Source organism: Sceloporus occidentalis, unplaced genomic scaffold, assembly GCF_023333645.1.
Source record: "Sceloporus occidentalis isolate IW3139 unplaced genomic scaffold, rSceOcc1.0.p SCAF_2, whole genome shotgun sequence".
In the NCBI taxonomy this organism is placed as follows: Eukaryota; Metazoa; Chordata; class Lepidosauria; order Squamata; family Phrynosomatidae; genus Sceloporus; species Sceloporus occidentalis.
The window spans coordinates 2,326,599-2,349,666 of record NW_028316982.1 but is presented as its reverse complement, the minus strand read 5'-3'; the positions used below and the strand labels follow the sequence as shown (position 1 = coordinate 2,349,666).

Genomic DNA, 23,068 nt, shown 5'->3' with positions numbered 1-23,068 from the left:
GCGGTTTATAACCCGCCTAGGTCTTCATTGTAAAAACATGTGAAGTGGATTTGCTCACAATTGTAAATGTTTCCTAAGATCTCACTGTAAGAGGCTCTTCAAGTATGGAACTGAGAGAGAAGGAACTGAAGAAGACTAGAAAAATGGAGGATGGAAAAAGAGAGACTAACCCCTGACTAACGGATGCAGGAAGAGTGAGGACAGAGCTATGGTCAATGAACAGAAAATCACATTAATACATTTTGCAGCTATTCCCTCGGTCAGTGAAGTCGACATGTACCTGGGAAGGCCATTCTGGACAGAAAATTTGGAACCAGAGGCAGGAATAGCATGTGAAGAACAGGGATAGGTTCCTACACCACAAAAATGAAGCCAAGTTCAACATGGAGCAGCAATCTTGTTTTATCCAGAATTAACAATATACACATTCAAAATAAAGCACCAAATCAGGAGAGCCTTCCATAGGTAAGTTTAAAATATACTTTAAGCCTTCTAGAGGCCACCTTCTTCTAAAGCTTCTTCTAACATGCACCCAGGGGTTATTTTTGTCTTCTTTCACCATCCTATACTTTACTTAGGATTTCCATTTGGCTGGCCACATTTACAGATCGATGATTCTTTAACATGCCAATGGATGAAGTGGGCTTTGGAGGTAGCTCCTGTTTCTCTTCCTTGTTGTAGGCAGGTGCGTACACACAGCTACATCAAGATCAGCTACTCCAGACCCTAATCCTTTATTGCGCTGTTTACTGCAAACACACTGCCATAACCCAACATTGAAAGGCTGCGTTTTTTCCACCCTGTCAGGAAAAAGCAACATGGGATATATAGTCACAAGAAATATAATATGTATATGAATGTATTTGAAAGTAACATGACACAGCAAAAGCTATTGAAATGGCACATAGGTGTTGCATATAATGTGATTAGAAGTTCCTAAAAGCCAAGGACACATGTGGCAAGGACAAAGTGAAAAGGTGCAAATTGATATCACCTGAAAGTCATTGAGTGGACAGTAATGTATGATGCAATGTGAGGTAAAGATTGAGCCAAGTATGATATGTCAATCATAATGTATGTACATGCCCAGGAGGTGGCAACTGTATAATGAATTGAGAGACAAATGCCTATATAAGCAATAATGTATGGCAATACTTTTCATGGGTATTGAGGAGTATAGTTTTGTGAGTAGTGAATTGTTTTGTGCATAGTGTATATATTAGAATAAAAGTAGATCTTTTATAGAAGACTACTGTGTTGACTGGTGTCTTGAGAGCTGAACAAGAACCAGCAGACTCCAGAGAAGATTGGAAAACATCTTCAGCCAATTCTCAGAGCTACTGGTCAAACTGGTTGTTCTTCCGCTGACCAGGAGAAGAGCTGCAACTCCCATCATCCCTAACATCTTACCAAGGGCAATACTACTAAACGATAACTTCCAGCTCAACATAGAAGAAGGAGAAAGGTGGGCTGGGAAGTGTAAGCAAACTTTGTAAACAGGAGCTTCTTTCTCAGAGGCTTTGTTAACTGAGGTATGCCTGTTTGTGCCTGAACTCTTAAGGGGTCATTCAGGTGGTGTAAATAATCCCGGTAGAAAGTGGGTTGAATTTGTGTTGTTCACATAAATTTTGAATGCATTCGATTAAGGGTTTTTTTGGGGGGAGGTTGCCAACCCCCCCCCCCGCCACAAAACCCAGGACAATCTCTTTCAGGGTTTTTTCTGAGTTTTCCTGAATGTTTCGCATTGTGAGCTATGTGACTAACCAATGGGGATAGACCCCAGGATAAACCAGGATAAAACTCTGCATACCGTGAATGTATTGCAAATGCATTCACATCATTGACTCCATCTTTATTTGCAGTGCTGACATGTGAGCAACAGAACTCACAGAGATGCACACAGATGCAGTTTTAATAAAATAATGCGTACAACAAATTGGGAATGCGTGAGTGAGATTATTCACATAGTCCTTTTGCAACACATCGTGTGGATAACCTCTTAGAGCAGTGGTTCCCAAACTATGGACTTCTACATGTTTTGGGTTCAGCTCCCAGGATTCTTGGCTTTTGGCCATGGTCTGAAACTCCCAGAGGACCGATGTTTGGGAATCACTGCCTTAGAGAGAACCTTTGCAAAGTGCCTACTACTGGATATAGGCCTTGCTAAAGTTACAGCTTCCAATGAAAACACAGGAGTCAGGTAGCTATAAGCCACTGAAAGGATCCGCATGGAGTAAAACAAATGAACAAACAAACTATAGTGAAGCCTGAATGAGACCAGGGTCAAAAGGATCTCTTCCTCCCATCATCTCAGCCAAGGGTCCCATGGATCTAGTTGGGAATTAATTCGAGAACAAAGCAACAAGTAATGTTAGCAGTTTTCTTCCTGCTGCGAGAAAGGCTTCAAAAACTGTAGTTTACAAAGCTCATTTGCAGTTCAGGAATTAATCTGTACAAAATTCACACACAGGAAGAAGATGGTAGAAGGATGTTTGGAAGGTGCAGAAGAGGGAGAAGGTAAAGAAGATGGAAGAAAGTGAAGTGGGAGAGACTATAGGAAGGGTGTAATTGTGGAAGAAAAGGGGAGATGACCTGGAAGGAAGGATTAGTGGAGGAAACTGATGAGGAAGGTCTACAAAAGTGAGGAGAATAGGGTAACTCTCAGAGGAATCCTAATGTTAATAGGTATTTATTGAATATCCAGAAGATGTTTATTATATCTAAATATATTATTATTGCAGTGATGATATGTTTTATATGTTGGTTGGATGACGTGATATATGGATGGATGATTCACAAAGTATAGTATGCTATGCTGTTATAGCAAATAGTTTAATATGCTCAGAGAATGCTGTATATTAGGGACTTTGAGGCTGCACAGACTGCCCCTTTTAACGCCAGATCGGGGCTGCAGCAACCGCGTGCCGTGGCCCCAATCTCGCCTTTCCATGGCACAAAAAGAAGCTGCAAAAAGCGGGTCCTTTCTGCACCCTGGAAAGGGCGTCATAGCCGCGGGCCCTGCAGCTTTTTGGTGCTCCTTTGGCACTGCTTCATGTAGATGCAGCATCATAGGAGCACTATGACACCGCCCGCTGTGTGGTGCTGCACACAGCATCATGCCGACCTGGGGGCAGAGTTGGGGCATGCATCATGTGGATGCCACACCTTGACTGCATCCCCAAGCCGGCCTTAATGGTCGGTCTGTACACCCTCTTCCTCTTCACAAAATGTGTACAAGTTCCATTGCACTGAGCCACTGCATTTAAAGCTTGCTTGCTCATGTGGAGATCTACAATGTATGTATAAGGAGAATCATAGAGTAGGGAGTGTGTGAGATCTCTCCAAGAGCAAGTGGATGATTGAGCGAATGTTTGGGGAGAATATCTGATGGGAAAGGAGTAAAATAAAGACGGCACAACACAGATCAGATACAAGAGAACTGGAGGGAGGAAGAGTAAAAGCAGCACAGACAAGAGCAACACTTGGGCAGGGGTGCAAGGTGTCCAGCCTAATCCCTCACACTGGTCTCATGGCTGGACATACACTGAAATAGAAAAACATGGCAGTATACACCAATCTTGCTGGTCCCAACCAGTCTTACCCACCAAGAATTCTTCCCATCCCCAGCCCAACATCGACGTCGCTATGGAGCACAGTCCACACACACCAGGTTAAAGCCCTGAGGTGACAAAAAGGCCAGAGTTGGCCTGAATCACCCTGTATGTCATGTGCACAGCCTGCTGTGAAGATGAGGTGTAACCGTTATATTTGTAAATAAGCCCCTAGATTGTGTTCTGAGAAGATAATACAGTGCACCCTTCCTTTATGCAGGGGAACCGTTCTAGACCCCCTCCCCACGCAAGAGAAATACTGCGTATGGTGGAGCCCCATTGAAAACAATGGGGATTGTGGTTGTGGTGTGACGTGCACACACTCGCTCTTTCTTCTTCTGGCGCACAGCTTTCAGCGTATGCTGAAAGCCACGTATGGTGCGCCCATGTATGATGTGGGCATGCTGTATGATTTTAATCATGCTCCAAGGACTGGATAGATCTTGCAAAATGAATGGAAAAGGAGGATTTGAGATCTAGGTGGAAACACAGTTCCGCCTGTCTATAATTGCAGAACACAATTATTCAGAACCAGCCTGAACACAGGGCTGTTCCAATGGCTCCACAATCAGTTCCAAACCATATCCAGCTTGTGGGGGGCAATTGGCTTACAGATTGTAAACCACTTAGGGAGGCCATAAGTACACTGATAAGTAGTATAGAAATGCACTTGCTATTGCTAGCCCCCTCAAAATCATCATTTCTGAATGGGGATGGCAAATTGGTGGTGATAGAGGGACCTTAAAGTGCAGCCCTAGGTGCCCATAATTTAGCACCATGATACATCTACCTCAAGTTCTGAATGACTGGAAAGCATCTTGGACACAAGTGATCCCAAGCAAGTCATGGCAGAACATCAGACCAACGAGAGAGGAATAACCAAGAAACATATAGTAATAAATAAGCTACTATAAACAAGTTTTATATAATTTGACATAAAGTACTACGGGGAACAGCACAGAGTTTGTAAGGGTGGGGATGCATTGATATTGCAACCACTGGATCTTTGTTGAGTTCTTTCACTCCTTCAGGCAGCTGAAACCGGAAGGCCCTCAGCAGGTGGGCAAAGAAAATGAAAAGCTCCATCCTTGCCATCTGCTCCCCCAGACACACTCGAGCCCCTGCAAGAGGAAAGGAAAAGGAAAGCATCCGGTGAGCTAGAGCCCATTCCACCAGTTCTCCAGTGCCTCTGATATCACTGGCCACCTGTTTTGACCTCAAGAAAATAATTCAGATTGGTTAGCCAAGGCAGACTTTCCAATATCTCCTACCGTCAGATTCCAGAATCTTAATAATATCACCTTCCATGGCTCCCTTTCATTTTCTGGGTTGGAACCCCTTTAGAGCCTGGCTTTGGGGCTATATAGACCACCCCAAGGGATGGCCTATTGCCACCCCTTTTAGTGCTGGATCAGGGCAGTGACAACTACATGCCATGGCCCCAGTGTCACCTTTCCGTGGTGCAAAAAGGAGCTGTAAAAATGGCTCCTTTTTACAACCCAGAAAGGGTGCCATAGCTTTGGTGCCGTGGCTTTTCAACACTCATTTGGCACTGCATCATGTAGATGCAGTGTCAGAAGAGCGCTGTGATGCCGTGTGCCGTGGCATGCGGCATCACGCTGGCCTAGGGGTGGAGTCAGGGCATGTGTCGTGTAGATGCCACGCCCCAACTCTGCTACCAGGCTGGCCAAAGGTGCCGGTCTATTCAGCTCCTTTGTTCCAGGAGCTGATTGATTAAATCTGTACAGACTCAAACCTTTGATTATAGAGAAAACAAAACATTCCCTTTTCTTTCCAATCGCCAGTTTATTAGCATTATGATCACCCATTGCTTTGGGGAAGAAAACAAAACATGCTCAACTCCTGAAATAGCTTGGGAGAAGGGACTATTCAAAGCTGCATCCCACACTGTTTAGACCTCCTGTGAAATACTAGCATCTCATCTGTGCGACAGTATATCAGGCACATTTTGCTCAATATCAGCTGCCGTCCAGTTCAGCAGTGCTGCAGATCATAGTATCATAGAATCATAGAGTTGGAAAGGGCCTCGTGGACCACTGAGTCAAGCCCCCTGCTCAATGCAGGATCTCCAGCTAAAGCATCCCCAGCAGATAGCCTCTTTCTGAAGACATCCAGAGAAGGAGACCCCATCACCTCTCCAGTCAATTGGTTCCATTGCCAAATTGCTCCAAAACTTTTACCACACTGGTTGCCCTCCTCTAGACATATTCTAGCTTGTCAATATCCTTCCTGAATCATGGTGCCCAAATCTATCATTATTTTCACTGTATTTAATAGTACAGTCCATACGCGGGCACACTATACGTGGCTCCCAACTTACACTGAAGTCACGCAACAATGAAACAAATGGTGCACACACCCATGGCACCCATGCCACACCACGTGCACATGCCCCAATGTTTTCAATGGGGCTCAAGCATACATGGAATTCCCCTTACGTGGGGGGATCCAGAACGGTTCCCCCACGTAAGGAAAGGTCCCATTGTACATTTCCAAGCTTTGCTCCTGATCGGATTGAACTGGAAATCCCATTAAATCTGGCCACTGGCTATTCTAACTAGAGCTGATGGGACTTTTGGACCAAAAATATTTGGAAGGCTGCCCACAGGTTGCAAAACCCTCCTTGAATTTAATTTGACCCTGAATCTCTTTGAAGGCAGCCATAAAATGTAACCATACATAAATTCCACAGTTACCTGCTCCATATGGCAAGAATTCTTCCCGAGCAACAAAATTCCCCTCCTTGTCCAAAAAATGGTTTGGGTTGAATTCTCCAGGAGTCTCCCATTGCTTGGGATCAAGAAGAACCGAGTTCAGATCTGTAACAACAAGGGTTTTCTGAAAGGAAGAAAAAGTTGGCTCAGAATGCATCTGCACCAAGAGGCCTCGGCTTCCTTGTCCCAGCAGCTCTCTCGCTCTCTCTTATTCTCTTTCCTAGCTAGTGGCTCCTGCATCAGTGACCGGGTCAGAAATCCACTGCAAGTTTTAATCTAGTCTTTCAAAGATCTAGCCAAAGCACGGATTCCTATGCCCACCTTAGATTATGGATGAAAAAAACAACAGCATTCCCAGGTATTTTTTCCCAGGACAAAAAATAGGTTTATCAAGACTTGGAAAATCCTACTGAGGAGAATAATAGAATGCCAGACTTGTAAGCAGTTTTCTCCTGACCAAAGTCAGAGATGACATGAAGGCACACAACAACAACAAGATTCAGCATCACAACATGTTGTGAAGGGATTAATCTGCATAGAATTCTTTACACACACACAAACCCTAGTGTTCACTGCAAAAACAGTTTTTGCCAAAATATCATGCATTTTCTCTGCAGATGAATCCCTTCACGGCACTTTGGAGCAATTCTGTCTATGAAGAATACTGTGGAAGAATATTCATTTTATTGCATTAGGCAGAGATACAAATTTACATTACTTGGTTGCTTGTTCATGTACAAATTCTCGTTTCTCTTCATATTCTTATTCACAACTATTTCATTTCTTCCATTTTCCCTCTTCGATTTCACCCGTTACTTCATCCATCTGCCTTTCACATATTTTTCGCTCCCTTGTATCATTTATACATCACTTGTACTTACTACTTCTCCCCCTCTTTTTAAAATTATTTTAAGTTTCTCTACCTTATGCTTCTTATGGCCCACTTTTCTTTTCCTTTCCTTATCCTTTCCTTCCTTCCAACTACTCTATCTCCTAACTCTTCCTCAACTTTCATCTGTCATTTCCATATCTCCATATATCTCCCTTTCACTTTCTCTGACCCGCTGTACTTCTTCCTATCTTTACCTATCTCAGCTTCTTCATCTTCCTTCATATACCTTCATATTCCTTCTCATATGCTTCCTTACCTTTTTCTGTCCTTTCAACACCTTCACTTACCTTCTTATCACCTGCTCATACCTTCTGAACATTTCTATCTATCTATCTACCTATCATATTTCATCAATACCTTCAAATTTGCCTTCTCCTGTTCCTACCTACTTTTTCTATCCTCTCAAACACCTTTGTTTCCTTTCTTAACACTTTCACCATCCTTCTATATTCTTCCATACTCCTGTCTAGCTTTACACCTATTTCCCTTTCTTATCTTCCTATTACTTTTTCTCAGGATTTTCCTTTATTCTCTCGCTCTCTCTCAAAGTTGGCTTTGATTTTTTTTAAAGAAGGGAATTCAGGTTTTAGCATACTGGGCCAAAAAGAGATAAGTCTTCTGCACTTCTCATACGTTAGCACTATATATCCTTGTTGAATTGTTTAAATCTCCTTAAGTCGTTCCCACCTGACATACTAGCGTTTCCTGAGCTTCTGTGCTGTTGTTTTTTGAAGGGGGGATACTGCTTACCCTTCTGATTTCGCCTCCCATAGAAGTTCATGGGTAGATACATCTATTAAAATGCCACATTTGGAGGCTCTTGGGTTAGTGGTTGCAACATACCTTTGGAATGTGAAAGCCAAGCATGTTCAAATCCTTTGAGCATCGTCTGGGGATCCCCACTGGCAAGATGTATTTGGCCCGCTGGGCCTCGTGAATCACAGCGTTGGTGTAGGGCAGCTTCTTCCGATCTTCGTAGCAGATTGTGTGTGAGGAGCCCAGAACCTCTTCTATCTCTTTGTAGACTTTCTCTGAGGAAAATGGTGGGAAACAGATGATCACAGGGGAGAAATTTACTCGACAAGAAATGTCTCTCCACAGTTACATTAGAACAACCTGAAAACCAATGAAGATATAGGGAAGGAGGCTGGCATCTTAAGAGAGGCTAATTGCTTCATACAGAAAAGAATTCAGAACGAAGCGAGTGCAGCTGCTTAAACTTACATGACTTCTGACTATTATCTGGGGTTTCTGTATCATTGAGAGACTGATCACATATTTCTTCGATGCTACTTGCTGGAATGCAATGTATGGTTTTTGATGCCTTACTAAGGAGCTTATCACACAGCTTTAAAACACGACTTATCGCTCCCAAATTGAATTCTGGGCTGCATCTGGATCCTATCACATGGATTTTTGTCTCTGACACTAATGGGCGGCTGAGGCCCATGTAACTTCCGGATAGAATCCATGTTCAGGCAGCCGACTTGCAAAGCCATGGCTTGCAAATATTCCTCCTCCACCCCCCAAAAAAGCAAAGTCCAAAAAGCAAATCTTGATGTTGCCATTTTGCTATGCCATTGTATCGAATGGATCGTGAGCACCCACAGAGGGTCCTGGAACCAAACCCCAGCGGATACCAAGGGACCACTGTAATGATTTCACTAGGCAAGTCTTTCTTACCTTGGGTATCTGGATAGTCTCAGAAGAAGTATAGACCACCGCTTCAAACAAACAAACAAAACTTCCTGGAGTGAATCAAGAGAAAGTAACCATTACATGGGGCAGGTCTCTCTCACCTTGGACATCTGGGTAAGCCACCATGAGGAGCACTGCCCACTGAAGAGTACTTGAAGTGGTCTCTGTCCCCGCCACAAAGAGATCGAGGATACATTGGAGCAGGTTCTCCTCATTAAAGGTTGAGTTGGGGTCGCCCTTGCTCTGGTGAACGGGACAGAATCAAATGAAAGTGTTAAAAACCAGCCCAAGGTTACTTGACTCAGAACACAGCCATGCTTCCTCAACTTGGGAGGAGTAAGTCGTATAGCCAGTGGAGATTTAAGAAATGGCATTAAGTGAGAGTCGACAAGGACCTGTCCAGTTCCATCTTAAAACTACACACAAAAAGGTGCCATTAAAAAAAAGTACTTTCTGACCCATATTGTTCCCTATCCATTCTGGGATGATGATGAAAAGGCGGTTGCCATGAAATCTAAGGCCGCTTTGTTTGGTATTTGCCCTTTCGGATCTTCTTGGTTGCTGAGTGGGATCAAAGACAGGAACTAGCTACGGTTAGACCTCGATAGCCACAGATTAAAAAAAATTATTCACAATCACATAAACAAATAAACATACCAAAACACGTTACAAAACCTAAACATACAAATACTAAATGCACTAAAATACATACTAGAATTACACGTAAACATGTGACTTCCATCCTCTGTAGCGCAATATGTTGCTTTATGTATCTCTTATATATGTTCTTTCAGTTTCCCATATATATTTATATATTCCATCAAACTAATTCATTACTATTCTCGTATTTCATTATATTTCTATGCAGAATTTATTTCTCTCCTTTGCGAGTGCAATGCTTCTTCGGCAGATATTTGTACTACTTTATCCACAAGTTGTTTCTGTTGCTCCATCTTCTTAGACATTTCCAAAAAACCCACTCTTTAAAAACCATTTCCCCATTGCTCCCTCGTATTTTCATATTTCCAAACACCAAATGCCAATCTTCTTCTATTTCACTCGGCGAGTTATTATTTTTTAAAATTTGGGTCAATTTGTCCATCTCTATTATTCCTATTAGTTTTATTAGCCAATTCTCTTTATTCGGAATGCCTTTTGTTTTCCATTTTTCGGCTACTAAAATTCTTGCCGTCGTGTAAAAAGTTGTTTTCCATATTATTTTTTCCAATTTCATTCTCGAAGATTCCTAATAGGAAGCATTATTCTGGTCTTAATTCTAATTCAACATTAAATATTTTACAAATTATTTCTCTGATTTGTTTTTCATTCTCCTTAATGAATATATTTTCCAGGTCTGTATTACTTGCTTCATCTCCAAATTCTTTTAAATCCTTCATAGTCCTTTCGTAAATCCGTCCATAGGCAACCCCCCCCTCCCAGTCAAAACCCAAATGTTCTACTTCTTGAGATTTTGATTTTGATTTTACCCATACATTTCTTAGTCAGATCACTATACTTGAACTATTTTTCTCATCTAATCATTCCTTTTCTATACATGGCTTCATGGGGAGAAAACCACGTGGGAAATTTGTGAATATATACCTTTTATATTTGTTCTACGCTCTCAATAAATTTTCCCTCACGCAACGGTTATTAACTATTTGGTTAGCTTTTTATTTCCCATGGGCCAAAAAGGCATGAAAACCAAAACGGAATCCTTCCCTTTCTAATTCTAGCATTCTTCTAAATCCATCCAGTCTCTAATCCACATAAGGCTACATGCATCAGCGTAAAAGACCTCTTTCATGGGCTCCTTGGAGCAATTTAAGTCTAATCCTTGGTCTTTTATTTTGCCAGATGAAGGGTGATAAATCTTTCCCCAAAATCTTAAAGGGTTTGTTTGAGTTTATGACTGGGATCATTTGAAATTAAAAAAGGATTTTCGGGAGAATGGACATTTTGACCGCCGTTATCCGACCTGGAAATGATAAGTGAAGGTGCTTCCAATTTGTTAAATCTTTTTTTTAATTTCAGACCAAAGTTTTTGATAATTATTTTCGAATGACTCCTCGGTTTTTTTGTTGACCATATACCCAAATACTTTATTTTTTTTCTTAATCTCAATTCCTGTTTCTTCTTGTAACCACATTATTTCCACCTCGTTTTTCACATTTTTTGTTAAAATTGCCGACTTATTCCTATTAATTTTAAATCCTGTGTAATCTCCAAATTAATCTATTACGTTAATTATACTTTTTATTCCTTCCTGTGGGTTCTCTAAATTTATCACCACATCATCCGCAAATGCATGTATTTTACATTCAAACTGCTTTATCTTCACTCCTCTTATTGTTTTGTTATTTTTAACTCCAGTCAAAGATTTTTGAAAAGATATATATTCCAAAAACGAACCTTGATTTTGCCACTTTATATAGGGGACACCATTTTACCATAGCACTGTATTTAATGGGACTTTTGAGCATCCATGGGTTTTGGTATCCATGGGGGGTCCTGGAACCAAACCCCGTTGGATACCAAGGTGCCCACTGCAGTTAAAATCAATTACGTTATCCATTAAGTTGGACATTTTTTAACAAAACGGGGGGCTTGATTAATTGTTAAAAGTTAATGGAACAAAGTTTCAGAATTAGCTTAACTCCAGAATGTGGCTAATTCCAGGCAAAGACATTTTTGTTTGAGCAAGGCTCTAATGTTAAGCAGGGAGGCTTCTTATTCAGGTGTATGTTTTATCTGATTTTAGCTTCTTGTATGATTTTATAGTGTTTTAATGTGGGGATTTTTAATTGTTTTCAAAACTTTATTGTAAACCTTCTTATATAGAAAAAGAGAGAGAGAGAGAGAGAGAGTGCAGTTCAAGCTCAATGGTCACCTATCATATTGTTACTGGAGTGCACTAAATAGAGAGAACATGAAATGCACCTTTGGGCAAATAATGTTGGCATTCAATTGGATTTTTATACCACTCATGAAGCCACACAAGAAGATGAAAGGAACTTCTTCAAGCAGCATCATGAAGTGAGGATAGGTGAATACACAGATGTTTGTGTCTAAAAGTGATATTAAGAAAGACTGATGGATTGATTGATTTGGTTGATTGATTTAGAAAATTTATATCCCAGCCTTCAGCCAAAAAGTCTCCCAGGTTATCTTAAAAATAATTAATCTGACATTTCTCTGTCCTCTGACTGACAATCTAAATATATGACACATAAGGAAAAAAGGATGGTGTTGGAGAAGGGAGAGGACTAAATCCAACAGATACTGGCTGTTCTTCTCTCATTCAGAGGCCATAGCAATGGCTATTGGGAGATGGAGGGAGAACCTCTCACCAAACACTAAGCCAAGGAATGATGGAATCAAAGAATCATCTGTCATCTTTTGGCCTGTAAGGAGGAGAGTAGGCTGACGCAGCTCCACCAGGGCTAGCCTGAAGAGGCTCCTCCCTCCTTAACTGTCATCTTCCGGCCTATGGGGGAGAGAATAGGCAGGCCCAGCTCCACCAGGGCTAGCCTGAAGAAAGAGGCTTCTCCCTCCTTAACTGTCATCTTCCGGCCTATGGGGGAGAGAATAGGCAGGCCCAGCTCCACCAGGGCTAGCCTGAAGAAAGAGGCTTCTCCCTCCTTAACTGTCATCTTCCGGCCTATGGGGGAGAGAATAGGCAGGCCCAGCTCTATCAGGGCTAGCCTGAAGAAAGAGGCTCCTCTCTCCTTAACTGTCATCTTCCGGCCTATGGGGGAGAGAATAGGCAGGCCCAGCTCTATCAGGGCTAGCCTGAAGAAAGAGACTCCTCCCTCCTTAACTGTCATCTTTCGGCCTATGGGGGGAGAGAATAGGCAGGCCCAGCTCTATCAGGGCTAGCCTCCCTCCAGTCCACCTGCCTTGGTCCAGGCCTCAGAGGAAGAGAAGAATTCTGGACCTGATCCCCTCCCTCCTCACCATTCCCTTCTCCTTTTGTGTTGTGTCTTTTAGATTGTAAGCCTGAGGGCAAGGAACCGTCTATTATCCCCTCTGTTGTAAGCCGCCCGGATTCACAGTGATTGGGCGACATACAAATAAATCCTATTATTATTATTATTATTATTATTATTATTATTATTATTCAGAATTGGAACAGACCCCAAGAAGAGCCATCCAATCCACCCCCATTCTGGCATGCAGGAACTCACAATCAAAGCACCCCTGATAGATGGCCATCCAGCTTCTGTTTAAAGACCTCCAAAGAAGGAGACTCCTTCTGAGGGAGTGTGTTCCACTGTTGAACAGCCCTTACTGTCATGAAGTTCCTCCTAATGTTGAGCTGGAATCTCTTTTCCTGGAGCTTGCATCCATTGTTCCATTGTCTCCTATTCTCTGGAGCAGCAGAAAACAAGCTTGCTCCCTCCTCAATGTGACACCCCTTCAAATACTTAAAAAGGGCTATCCTATCTTCTCTTACCCGTCTCTTCTCCAGGCTAAACATACCCAGCTGGGTAAGTCTTTCCTCATAAGGCATGGTTTCTAGACCCTTCACCATTTTGGTCACCTTCCTCTGGACACAGTCCAATTTTTCAACAACTTTGTTGAATTGTGGTACCCAGAACTGGACACAGTATTGCGGGTGAGGGCTGACCAAGGCAGAGTATGGAGCTGTGCCTGGCAGCTCTTCTCTCTCTTAGAGGTTAGAATAATGGCTGTTGGAACATGGAGGAAGAACCTCTCACCAGCCGCTGTTCCAAGATATGATGAAGCTGTGCCTGGCAGCTCTCCTCTCTCTCTCAGAGAGCTCTAATAGTGATAGGACAGTATCTCACAGGGCATACTAGGGGTGTGCAAAAGGTTCAGGCTGCACCAGATGACACCCCAGAGAAGAGTGGGGCAGTCACTCACTGTTTATCCCAAGACCACCGCCCGATCACACACACACACCCCACTATCCAGAGCACCTCTACTATCCATCAGATGTGGCCATTGATGGGGGTGAGATATTGCTGATGCTTGGCACCCCTTTCCAGGTCAGGCCAGGCCAGAAAACAGAGGTGCTGGTGGTGGCTGGGGTGGCAGCCATGGACTCCTCACTTCTGCAAAAGGAAAGGTGTCCTTGGCCATCCCTATTGCCATTGCCTCACTTTTCCGCCTGAACCGAAGACCTGGAAAGAACTGCCTATTGGCAGCAGCACTCCACCTTCACCAAGTGGATGTCTGTCTGAAGCACCCTGGCGGATGGATTACAACTGAGTTGCGTGCCAGGCACCCTGGGGGTGACAGCATGAGTTACTGCACTGGGGTAACACCAGTCGTTATGACACCCTGGAATCTGGGCTACAGTTCAGGCAGAAAGATGTCCTGGCATGTCTCTAGATACTTACTTTCTCCATTTGAAGTAGATAGAAATCAATGAAATCCTGGGGTTCATGCACGTTCTGATTCTCTCTGTGTTTGTCCACCTCCTCCTTCGCATATGAAATCCCCATTTCCATGCAGGACAAGGCCTTCTGGTGAGGCCCTGGGAGATGCTTCATGAGCCATGGGAAAAGGTTGTACAGCTACAGGGGAGAGAAAAGAAAATCCAGTCACTATCATTGTAACAATGTCCAATCTGGAAAATTCTTTTGGTTAGTACCCTCTCAGCCTCAGAGGATGGCAATAGCAAACCCCTTCTGAAGAAACTTGCCAAGAAGACCCTATAATAAACTTAGGGATACCACAAGTAAAAAACAACTTGGAGGCACACAACAACAACAACAACAACAACATGATCTGAATTATTTCCAAAGCTGCAGATACTGAGTTTTCATGGGTTCCGTTTATTCAAACCTGATCCTGGATCCCAGGTGATCAGGCAGGCAAAAATACATTTGAACACCTTCACTAGTTTATTAGCTGAAGCTTTTTATGAAGAACCTTTATAATTCTTGACCAAGAATATTAAACCATATTAAATTATGGTCTTTCATGCTACTTGGGACTATAATAGAAGATAGCTGAGGACTAGGATTGCCAGTGCAGGGTCGCCCCAAGTCCTGGGGTTTCTGGGCCAAAATGTGAGACCAGAAATGCCCCTGGTGATGTTATGCATACCACACCATAAAAGCTAAAACACTGAATCCTAAAATGCCAAAACTTTAAGGCTAGAATGCCGTGGGTGACATACACAGGCATAAGTTGGGCTATCCATGTCGAGTGACTTCTTTGGTCAATGCAAAACAGAAGTATGATAACAGGAGTAGAATTCCTTATCTGGAACCATTGTAGATGAACACCCCTTCAAATACTTAAACAGGGCTATCATATCACCCCCTAGCTGTCTCTTCTCCAGGTTAAACATGCCCAGCTCCCTAAGTCTTTCTTCATAAGGTATGGTTTCCTTTGTTCCTCAAAGGGCTTTATGGTTTCTGGATCTTTCTCCATTTCAGTCACCCTCCTCTGGACATGTTTCAGCTTGTCAACATCCTTTTGGAATTGTGGTGCTCAAACCTAGGTCCATATTGATGTATATTCCATCAACTAAATGTATCTACTCTAGTGGTGCTAGTAAAAATATTTAGGTACATGGACATGTCTCTAAGTCTATATGTTATAGTCTTGTTATTTTACTAAATGTTACTAAAGTCCCAGTCCTCAAGAGAGTTGATCAGTGCCTTCCAATATAAATTTGTGATCTTGGTTTGCTGGGTGCCCCCTTGGAAACACAACTGTTAATCAAAGATGCCTTGAACCCAAGTCTTCCTTGGCCAGATCAAATCATCTAACTACCATGAATGCAGGTACTGGATTAGGACTTCTGTCCTTTATATTAGAAAAGAAGATAACTCACAGCATGATAAAAGCTGACTGAAAACCTTTCAAAATAATCACTGGCTGCTATCATTCTCCGGAACTTTGCATCATCTGGAGCAAATCGGTATCCAAAAGAAACAACATTTATCAGACTGGAGACGGAATTGCTGATCAGAAGTGAAGGGTCAAGTGGCTGCCCTGCAAATAAAATAGCACACAGTCATTTTAACATCATAGAATCATAGAGTTGGAAGAGACCACAAGAGCCATCCGGTCCAACCCCTCGTCATGCAGAATTCACAATCAAAGCATCCTGATTCTGCTTTACTTGGTAATACCATGCATTTCATTTCATGATGGAGACAGGAAATCATTGTACTGTAACTGGTCTGATATTAGCATTCTGTCATTAACTTCATCACTCAGTCAGGTGTTGTTTTACTTTGAGGCACCCAAATGATTAATGAAGTAGACTTGGCTTAGATTATGGAAAGAGTGTAATGGGGGACAGGGTGGACATAGGGCAACTCATAGGCTGCATGCTGTTCCCCAGGGCCATTCACAATCCTCAGAAGAAGAGGCAGACTTACCAATCCATGGAAAGACACCAGGAAAGAGAGAGATGCCAGTGCTCTCAGCATTTAAATAAAAAGCATGCTGCAAATAGGGAGCACCTGCGAGACCTGGATAGACTATAAATAAGCCAGCAGCCCCCTCAGTCCAGCATGGCTGACAACCATCCTTCTCCTTGGGAGAAAGCCATGTGGGTGCCTTATTCTTTGATTGATTGATTGATTGTGGCCTTGAACCCTGCCTGGACTCTTGACTATTCTTTTGGATCATCCTTTGGATTGCTTTCCTGGACCGAATACTGGACCTTATCACACATGGGGGGGGGGGGGGTTGCAGCTCAGATCCACAGTCACTCCTGTTCTAGCAATGCAAAGTGTGATGTTTTTCCACACCAGATCCAGAGTCACTCCTCTCTAGCAATGCGGACTGAGGTTAAAACGTCATGTTTTTCCACACCAGGTTGCCTTTCTGTTGTCCTTCCGAAGTGAGGGAGAAGAGAAGTCAGTTCAATTCCAAGCAAGTCACGTGATGAAGACTCAAGCAAAGGAGAGTGAGCGCACATTGTATGATCACACTAGAGCATTCTGTGAGGGGTCAACGATTTGAATCGGCACCCTTGGGCATGCTCAGTGGGGCTCTGGACGCTGTCCTCCTTCCCTGCCCCTGTCATCCTTCATCGGGGTGAAGGAGGAGGCAGGGGATGATGGGATCGGTGGCAGGTTGAAGGAGAGGAGCAGATTGGGGTCTAGGAGCAGTCAGGGGATGATGGGATAGGTCGCTGGGGGTCCCTGGTGCCAGGATCAGGATGCAGGAGCAGTCAGGGGATGATGGGATAGGTGGCTGGGGTTGCTGGGGCCAGGATCAGGATGCAGGAGCAGTCAGGGGATGATGGGATAGGTGGCTGGGGGTTGCTGGGTCCAGGATCAGGATGCAGGAGCAGTCAGGGGATGATGGGATAGGTCTCTGGGGGTTGCTGGGACCAGGATCAGGGTGCAGGAGTAGTCAGGGGATGATGGGATAGGTGGCTGGGGATTGCTGGGGCCAGGATCAGGGTGCAGGAGCAGTCAGGGGATGATGGGATAGGTGGCTGGAGGTTGCTGGGGCCAGGATCAGGGTAGAGGAGCAGTCAGGGGATGATGGGATAGGTCGCTGGGGGTCCCTGGGCCAGGATCAGGATGCAGGAGCAGCAGGGATGATGGGTTAGGTGGCAGAGGAGGCGAGATGGGGATGCAGGAGCATTCAGGGGATGATGGGTTAGGTGGAGAGGGGGCGAGATGGGGATGCAGGAGCACTCAGGGGATGATGGGTTATGTGGTCAGGGGGCGAGATGGGAATGCAGGAGCAGTCGGGGGATGATGGGTTAGGTGTCAGGGTGAAGGAGAGGAGCAGATGGGGGTCTAGGAGAAGGCAGGGATAATGGGATTGGTGAGAGGCTGAAGGGATTGAGCAGATCGGGGTCTAGGAGGACGCAGGGGATGCAGGGGATGATGGGATCGGCTGGTTGGCAGAGAGGAGGAGATGGCATGAAGGAGGAGGAGGGGGATGATGGAGCAGGACGCAGGGGCCAAGGGGGGTGGCATCGGAATGCTTTTCCACACCAGACCAATCCTCAGTGCAATTGAAGGCAGCCTGGAAGCGAATTCTGTGAAGTCACTTTTTTCTCATTTTAAACAAAATGAGGGGTGATTTCAGAAACATTGCTGAAGCAATTCGCAAGGGGCTCCCATAGAAATCAATGGTGTCTGATAAAACAGTCCCTTTATGAGGTGAAACCGCATCGTTGGAAGTGCAATCACTTCGGAAGTGAGCTGGAACTGAGCTACAAAACCACCCAAAAGCTCCATGTGATATGCTCCACTGTCTCATGAATGGTCTAGACTACCTCTGCTTTTCTACTGATGCCTTGGTGAGCGTGGGTTCTCTTTCTGCTTAAATCCTCCACAAGACACGAGTTTATCACACTGGGGCTAGTTTCGGCATTAAAGAGCGATTAAAGCACATTTAAAGCATCCCGCAAATACAGCGGAAATGGAGGGTAATTGCACAAATGATTATCACACACAGTTGCACAAATAAAGTGGTATTGGGAATGTATTCTTGCTGAAATTCCAAAAGCAAAAAGATTTATGTTAATGCTCCTTTGTGACCACTTTAATAGCAGGATTTGTGTGACGTCATGTGACCTTGTTTCACGTAATTACACAATTTTCCCAGGATATTCATGGGATAAACTCCCAATCTCCTTCATGTGATAAACTCCACTGAGACTTTGGGCTGGGAGTCTGGCTAGCTTCCCAAGGGCCAAACAGATTTCTCCTTTCTACACCTTCAGATGCCTGCTCACTTGGTGTGTGTTTGTCAGCTTCCCATCTCCTATGGGAAGAGCTAGGGGAGAGCTAGATGTGAAAAGGGGCAAGGCAAACCTCTTTGGCTGCATCTAGTAGGGTTGCTGGAGAACAGGTTGCTCCAGGAAGAGAAGGAATTGATGGTGACATATAATAAAAAGTTACTAAAAGTGAGGGTCATGGACTTGTCAACAAACAAAGGACTTGTCATTACATTAGAGCCCAGGTGGCGCAATGATTAAATGCCTGTGCTGCAGCCACTCAGTCACAAACCATAATAATAATAATTCCTCTCCCAATGAATGTCTTCGGGCAGTAATGGGCTGGATGAGGAAAAACAGAATGAGGCTGAATCCAAACAAAACAGAAGTGCTCACGGTAGTGTCCCCGAAACCAAGAATTGGGTTGCAACCTCCGGTCCTGGACAGGGTCACACTCTCCGTCAAGGACTGTGTTCGCAGTCTGGGGGTGCTCCTTGACTCGTCGCTCCTGATGTCAAACCAGGTAAATGCGACAGTCAGGAGTGCCTGCTATCAGCTTCAGCTGATACGCCAGCTGCGCCGTTTTCTGGAAGTAAGGGATCTTGAGACTGTTGTGCACATGCTGGTAACCTCACGTCTAGACTTCTGTAATGCGCTCTACATGGGGCTACCCTCGTGCTTGGTCCGGAAACTGCAACTAGTACAGAATATGGCAGCCAGAGTAATTTCTGGAACATCCAGGAGGGACCATATTACCCCGGTTCTAAAGTCCCTCCACTGGCTGCCCATTAGCTTCCGGACCCAGTACAAGGTGTTGGTTATCACCTTTAAAGCCCTAAATGGCTTGGGTCCAAGCTATCTCCGGGACCGCCTTCTCTCCTACAATCCTCCCTGCACACTCCGCTCCTCTGGGAGAGGCCTACTTCAGCCACAAAAATCTAGGCTTTCAACTACCTCCCAGAGGGCATTTTCCATCGTCGCCCCCAGATTATGGAACAGCCTCCAGATGAGATCCGTCTACTTACATCCTTAGACAGCTTTAAAAAGGCTGTTAAGACAGATCTCTTCCGGCAGGCCTTCCCGGAATAGAGAACCCGGCCTCAGAAAAAACGTCTGGGAATAAGATACTGCAGCTCCCATTGATGGTTTGCTGATGTGATGTTGTTGGCCTTCTGGTCAGTTTTTAAATTGTATGTTTTTTGTTGTTTTTTGCTTGTTTTTAATTCTGCATTGAATTTAATAATCTTTTAAGGAGGGGAGGGCACCAGGGATTTTATATGTGCTGTATTTTTAACTTTGTTAGCCGCCCCGATTGTTCTCAGAGGGGCGGGATACAAATAAATTTTATTATTATTATTATTATTATTATTATTATTATATAAATGAAGCTGCTATCACTTGGGGAGAAAGTGAACGGACCCCACATCTGTTCTGCCCCACACCCAACTTGCACCCATCCCAGAACCACCCTGAACCTGTCTTTTCCATGGTACAAGTTTACCCCTGTGGATGTTGGGTCTGCCACTGCTGCCTTTCTTCTGTCAGCTCCAGGACTAGGACAAATTGCTGCTTGGGTCCTTCCATTTACCAATGTCTGGGCCAGTTCCTCACTCAAAACAATGTTTGAAGAAAGGTTTTTTTCTTCTTGTGAGGTGCCAGGTGCCTTGTTTTGACCTCACAGAGCATCACCACCAGTTCCCCATTTAAAGAAAGTTTAAAGAAAGGTGTTTTCCTCCTCTGCACCACTGCTGATAGTGAGCTTTCCAGTTAGAATGAAACACTGGAGCTTCACAAGCAGGAAAAAGCTTTCTTTAAACATTGTTCCAGGAGGGGAACTGGCCCAGAAATTGCACTGGCCACGCAGCAATTTGTCTGCAGTGGGAGCTGCCAGATGAAAATGGCAGTAGCTTCTGGGCATCATCTGTCCTGCCTCCCCAAACCCTCAGTGCAGATCTACTAGTCTACACCAGCATTTCTTGCAAAGTCAAGAGAAAACTATTATTTTTTAAAAAATTGGGTTAAGGGGTATAATCCAAGTGCTGCATGTAGAGAGATCTTATAGTAGCTTTGAGACTAACTGAAAGAAAAAAAGTTGGCAGCATGAGGAGCTTTCATAGACGTCAGTCTACTTCCTCAGATGTTTTTGGAAGGAGACTGAAGTCTATGAAAGCTCCTGCTTTCTTTCTTTCTTTCAGTTAGTCTCAACAGTGCTACAAGATCTCTCTACAGACTGATTCTACAGACTAACACAGCTATATCTTTCACTCATGTGTCCCGGTTATGCCAGATTCAGAGAAAATGCCTCAGCCTCACAGGAAGGCAATGGCAAACCTCCTCTGAACAACTCTTGCCAGGAAACCCCCATGATAGGTTCACCTTAGGATCAACATAAGATGGAAACAACTTAAAGGCACACAACACACACAGTGTGAACTGACTGTGCCAGATTCAAAGGGACTGGTCTGTTTCTTTGTTTTTCCTTGTGTAGCCAAGACCCATCTCTCATACTCAGCCGTGAACCACAGGAAGCAAAGCCTCTCTTGCCAGCTACATTCCCCCCCCCCCCCCATTAGAATACAAGCAAAATAAAGAAATGTATGAATTTTCACTGCCACGTCTATGAAAAACACGCATGCAAAATCTTGCAGAAGGTGCCTTGCTCCAACCTTATCACCCAACACACCTTTTGCCCGTGAAAAGGCCTCTACGAGCCGATGGGCCTCCTCTTCAATTTGGTACTCCATGCCTGTTTTCCCTAGTCCCAGATTACGCATAGTAACTATACCAAATCGTCTGTGTTGCTTCCAGGTGCTACCATTTCCAAATGCAAGACCTGAGATAATAATAAGAATAAAAATAAATTAGAAAATTAGTATTTGTAAAGATTATTGTGTGAGAGAAAGCATAGTGCAATGGTTTGAGTGCTGGACTGCAGTTCTGGAGACCAGTGTCCAAATCCATCTTGGCCATGGCAATCCAATGGCTGACTCTGAGCAAATCACAATCTCAGAGCCTCAGAGGAAAGAAAAGGCACCCCCCCCCAAAAAAAAAAAAAACCAAACCTTGCCAAGAAAACTCAACAATAGGGTCAACTTAGGCGTTGCCATAAATTGGAAACAACTTAAAGGCATCCAACAACAAATACTATTGTCAGGTTTCCAGTGTAAAAATGTCCAGTGGTGTGATGTTGTTAGCTGGCATCCTCTTAGGGGCAGACATGTGTACAGATTTCCCTTATTATGTCCGGCTTTGGGTGCTGCAGGAGTTGGCATTCCTTTCTTTCCTCAGCAGTACCCATACACCCCCCGCAACGTAGGCCTGAAACACATGGACCAAAAAATGTAGATTCTGGCCACGTTCAGGGCATAGCATTCAGGTGATGCATGCTCCAAACATGGCTGGAAGCTGCGCTGATGCTACGCCATCTAGGAAGAACAGGGCCAAGAAGGAGTGAATACAATCCGCTCCTTCCAGCAGTCCAATTCTGGACTGCAAAGGCAGCCCAGAATAGGGCTGAGCGCATGAAGTTGCCATGGCCCCAGCACTATTGGTGCCACCCTTTTGGGGTCTGTCCATTTTGGGTCTTACTGAACAGCTTTGGAAGCCCCTGAATGGCCAATCCCTGCTTTGTGGAGAGTTGGCAGGATGGCATGAGCATTTCCTCACAGCTGGATATGGAATGATGACATCAGTGCTGAGATTCACCAGGTTCATAGAATTAGAGAATCATAGAATCACAGAGTGGGAAGAGACCCCAAGGGCCATCCAGTCCAACCTCATTCTGCCATGCAGGAACTCTCAGGCAAAGCATCCCCATTGACAGATGGCCATCCAACCATCCTTAAAGACCTCCAAAGAAGAAGACTCCCCAAACTCCAAGGGAATATGTTCCACTGTCAGATAGCTCTTACTGAAGTTCTTCCTAATATTTAGGTGGAATTTCTTTTCCTGTAGTTTGAATCCATTGCTCCAGATCCCATTAAACGGAGCAGCAGAAAACAAGCTTGCTCCCTCCTCAATATGGCATCCCTTCAAATACTTAAACAGGTCTATCGTGTCACCTCTTAACCATCTCTTCTCCAGGTCGAACATCCCCAGCTCCCTGAACTGCTTCTCATTGGGCATGCTTTCTTTTATTAATTTTTGTCAGCAGATTAACAACAAACCTTTCTTTTAAAACAACTCACCCTTTTTGTTGAAGGCCCTTATGAGGAAGTGGGTCAATGGTCGGTCGACTAGCTCTTCCGAATGGTTGATCAGGCCTTCTTTCACCGTCTGGAATCCAGACAGGACTACGATGGGATGATGTGCCACCCATATTGTGTAAATGTTTCCATATGCTTTAGAAAGCTGTAATTGGATCAAAACAGAGAAAGGAACATGTGCTCAAAAGTGTGAAGATTCTGGGATAAAATTCTATTGTGGATAAATCAAATAGTGTGGGGTAAAGTCTATT

General features: G+C 44.1%; 1 protein-coding gene across 1 annotated transcript in view; it reads right to left on the bottom strand.

The window, feature by feature from the left end:
- Nucleotides 1-4,532: 4,532 nt before the first annotated feature.
- The window catches only part of LOC149317865 (cytochrome P450 2J4-like), a 57,313-nt gene continuing 38,777 nt past the window's right edge, over nucleotides 4,533-23,068 (bottom strand). The window contains exons 2-9 of the mRNA XM_089507393.1: nucleotides 22,800-22,962; nucleotides 21,296-21,445; nucleotides 15,751-15,911; nucleotides 14,303-14,479; nucleotides 9,038-9,179; nucleotides 8,082-8,269; nucleotides 6,329-6,470; nucleotides 4,533-4,732 (exon numbers count right to left, since the gene is read on the bottom strand). Of these exons, the coding sequence (XP_089363519.1) occupies nucleotides 4,533-4,732; nucleotides 6,329-6,470; nucleotides 8,082-8,269; nucleotides 9,038-9,179; nucleotides 14,303-14,479; nucleotides 15,751-15,911; nucleotides 21,296-21,445; nucleotides 22,800-22,962 (1,323 nt within the window). The remainder of the gene's footprint in view (nucleotides 4,733-6,328; nucleotides 6,471-8,081; nucleotides 8,270-9,037; nucleotides 9,180-14,302; nucleotides 14,480-15,750; nucleotides 15,912-21,295; nucleotides 21,446-22,799; nucleotides 22,963-23,068) is intronic.